At 38.4% G+C, this 4,062-nt stretch overlaps 1 protein-coding gene across 1 annotated transcript; it reads left to right on the forward strand.

Annotated features, from left to right (window-relative positions):
• Window positions 1-2,514: 2,514 nt before the first annotated feature.
• Window positions 2,515-3,468, forward strand: LOC129402371 (olfactory receptor 1J4-like). Its single transcript, XM_055128752.1, has one exon. It carries the CDS (start codon window positions 2,515-2,517, stop codon window positions 3,466-3,468), a length of 954 nt encoding a protein of 317 aa, XP_054984727.1.
• Window positions 3,469-4,062: the final 594 nt, after the last annotated feature.

Below are 4,062 nucleotides of genomic sequence, written 5' to 3' on the forward strand. Positions count from 1 at the left end.
ACTGGATGAGAAGGCTCCTGACCTACCAAGAGTGAAGATATCAGAGTGAGCTTATAATAGTAGGACAGAAAGTTATGTCTGTCTGTTATAGAGTATGTACATGTATCCCATGTACATATGCTGTGTGACCATTTCTTGCTTGTGTGATATGATAAAGTATATGTTTCCTCAACAGGTATCTGTATCTGTGTGATATTGCTGATGATGCAGTAAGAAGAAAAGACATAGAGGGGATTAAAAATTCAGTTAATAGGTATATTTGTCTTTCAAATACCTAGTTTGATCCCCAGCATTGCCTAATAGTTCCGAGGCACCACCAGGAGAGACCCTTGATCACAAAGTCATTAATAAACTCTTAGTACCATTGAGTGTGGCTCAAAAACAAGTATTTCTTCTTTTTCATTGAACCACCATGAGATAGACTACTGATATCCCCATTTCCATCCTGCCACCCACACTCCCAGAGTGCCTATACATCAGACGTCTTTCTTCTCTCTTCCTCTATCTTTCTCTCACTATCCTTCTTTTCTTTGGGGCATGATAGTTTACCATACAGGTACTGAATGGTTATCAGTTCTTTCCACGGTGAACATTTTCAACTATCATTGTCCTAGTGGTCACATCTCTATTCTATCTGCCCTCTCCCTCCAACTTGTGGCACATTTCCAAGTCTGGACCAAGTCTTCCTGAACCTTGTTCCTACTGTAAATAAGTCAGAATAAGAGGGCAGACAGAAAATGACTGCAATCATTTTGGGATATAAAAAACAAAGTTAGAGAATAATACTCAAAAATAATACTCAAAAAAGTGATAAAAATAACAGAAAGAGACAGGGTGAAAGGCAATATCTAAATAAATTAAAATATAAATCCGCATGTTACATCACGATTCTTTTCTCCCTGACCAGTGCAAAAAACATCAGGGAAGTCCGAGGAGCAAGTGCAGAGCACTCTGAGTGTGATTTGGACCCTCATTACAAAATATCTAGCCTGCCCTAGAACAATCTCTTCTGCATTCTCAACTTGTAAATAGGTATCAAAGTTCAGTCATGAGAATACCGAGTCTGAGAGACATAGATTTGCTCACCAGCAAGGTGGAGAAATTTCTTGAGTTTACCCATGGTCAACATGGGAGACTTTCAAAATCCTAACTCAGTGATGTGGTGATGTGCTATCTTTGCCTTCCTTTATGTCTCTTATGTTATCTCTGCATGTTATTCAATCTTCTGTATTTATTATTTATTAATGATATTTCATTTATATAGTATTTCTCTGATGGTATCTGTGAGTAAATGGGGCCCATCTTTATGCCCACAGACATGTAGGAGTCCATTAATGATGGCCATATTACTGCATTGAGCAGGCAGGATCGGGTACATTATTCCTCTGGGTAAGTATACAAACTTGTTCCTTTGATTCCAGTATCTCAAAGGTCACAAATGGTCTAATCCACAGTCTGGACCTGCTATGTTTGTCTCTTGTATTCAGGTTCCAGTGGTCAAGAAAGTGTGACAGTCATGATCACAATGCTATGTCGAGATATTTAAATTGAAAAGTATTCATGAATCATTAAGCACAATGTCTGGAAATAAACAGTGTTCAGTCTCAAGACAGATTATAATAATCTTTCCTCAAATTAAATGTTTTTGTTATAAACCTCCGAGGTTCATAAATCTCCACATTCTGGGACAATCCTTACAGAAGGCTTATGAAATAAACCTGCCTAAACAGGCATCTCACACTGTTTGTGAACATGATCTGATCCTCTTTTCCTGGGTGAAGGGTTACAATAATGAAAAGTTAAATCCTATGAAAATCAAGGATCTCTGTTTGTTATAGTTTCTTAGCATGTTTATGAGTTTATTTCTTAGTTTATTTATAGTTTCTTAGTGGTGTCTCCTCACATAATCAATCACAATCCACCTTAGAGAACACGAAGAGGTAGAAGCAGTGTCCTTAGCAATTTAGTCTCTAAGAAAAACTTTTCATCCTGCTATTTATCTTGAACACAAAGGCCAGCAAAGATTCCCTCCTTCAACTATATTGGAGTGATGTCACTTAGCATGTCAGGACATATTTAAAAAGAGGAGTAGGAGAGCCAGTGCTTTTTAATTAAGAGACAGATTCTGGTTAGACACATGTTGTTATTCCTTTCACTGGTATCTGTAGCAGCAATGCAACTTTGTACACTTAGATATTAAGATTTTGTACACTCCTTCCACACTGAGACTTGCATCGCTTGCTTACTCATGTGTAGGGCTTTGAACAGAACATGAGTTAAGTGTTGTTCAAAGTATTTTTGCTGATTAAGAAAAATATCTTATAAATTGTGAATATGTGATGTATTTTAAACACACAAATGGTATGTGGTGATTCATGCATACATACACGTGAGTTATGAACAAACTTGTTAAAAAATAACAACACATTCATGTAAAAATTGTGTTTCTATAATATCACTATTCAGGTTCTTAACATTTCCCTCTCATTAGCTCCCAGAAGAAAGAAGAGCATCATGAGGAGACAGAATGGGACCAGAGTTTCTGAATTCCTCCTCCAGGGTCTTCCTATACCACCAGAACAACAGGGCTGGTTCTTGACCCTCTTCTTGGTCATATACCTGACCACTGTACTGGGGAACCTGCTCATCGTCCTACTCATCAGGATAGACTCACGCCTTCACACCCCCATGTACTTCTTCCTCAGTGTCTTGGCCTTCAACGACGTGTTTTTATCAACTGTCACAGTTCCCAAAATGTTGGAGGACATGCAGAGTAATCACAAGTCCATCTCCTATTCAGGATGCGTTTCTCAGATGTATTTTTTAATATTTTTTGCTTGTACTGACAATTTCATTCTTGCAGTGATGGCCTATGACAGGTATGTAGCCATCTGTCAGCCACTCCACTACAACATAATTATGAGGAAAGAACGGTGTATCTCATTAGTAGCTTGGTCCTGGATTTTCAGTTTTTCACACGCACTGATCCACACCCTGCTCTTGATCCAAGTGTCCTTCTGTGGTGACGTTACCATCCCACATTTCTTCTGTGAACTGACAGCATTGCTGGAGGTAAGCTGCTCAGACACTTCACTCAATAACCTGGTCATATTCATTGAAGGAGTAATAATTGTATATATTCCATTCACTTTTATCATGGGATCATATATCTGCATATGGGCCACTGTCCTGAAAAATCCTTCCGCTAAGAAATTCTTCAAAGTCCTTTCTACCTGTGGTTCCCATCTCCTCGTTGTAGCTTTATTCTATGGGACCATTGCAGAAGTGTACTTTTTACCCTCACCAGCCATGTCGGGTGCTAAAGAAATAGCTGCTTCTGTGATGTATATGATAGTCACACCCATGCTGAACCCTTTCATCTACAGCCTGAGAAACAGAGATATAAAACAAGCTCTCTTGTTGTTTGCTGATAAGATGATGTTCTTTAAGTCAAACAACTTAGTCTGAATGAGATAGCAAATATATATAGACTTATATATATACACATAAATAAAGAAGTTATTATAGAAGAACTGTTGTTCTGAGAGCTCAGATAAACCTGTGTACACACACATCTCAGAGAGCTTGGTATTTCCATGTCAACCTGCTGACATAAAATGGGTTTTATTAACCTGACTGACCAATAAAGATAATGTTAAAGGAAGAGAGGCTTATATAAATCATATTTTCAATTTTATTTTATTCTGACATTCCCATTATAAATTGGGTTTGTTTTTATTTTATTTTTTTGCTTTTCGGGTCACACCCGGCACTGCACAGGGGTTACTCTGGGCTCTGCACTCAGGAATTACTCCTGGCGGTACTCAGGGTGACATATGGAATGCTGGGAATCGAGCCTGAGTCAGCTGCATACTAGGCAAACGCCCTACCTTCTGTTCTATTGCTCCAACCACTCCCATTATAAATTTTTAATGTCTACCTTTCATTTCCTCTTAAGTATGGATTTATACCCTTTCTCAGAATCTCTATATTGTCGTCAGGTGACATTTTTTTCAGTTCATCCCCACCCAAGAATAACTGGGATTCCCCAGCTCCCCAGAA

This window comes from Sorex araneus, chromosome 1 (genome assembly GCF_027595985.1).
Source record: "Sorex araneus isolate mSorAra2 chromosome 1, mSorAra2.pri, whole genome shotgun sequence".
NCBI lineage: Eukaryota > Metazoa > Chordata > Mammalia > Eulipotyphla > Soricidae > Sorex > Sorex araneus.

Bases quoted from the DNA above. Each gene is read 5' to 3' on its own strand.
- LOC129402371 (XM_055128752.1), top strand. From the start codon at position 2,515: ATGAGGAGACAGAATGGGACCAGAGTTTCTGAATTCCTCCTCCAGGGT.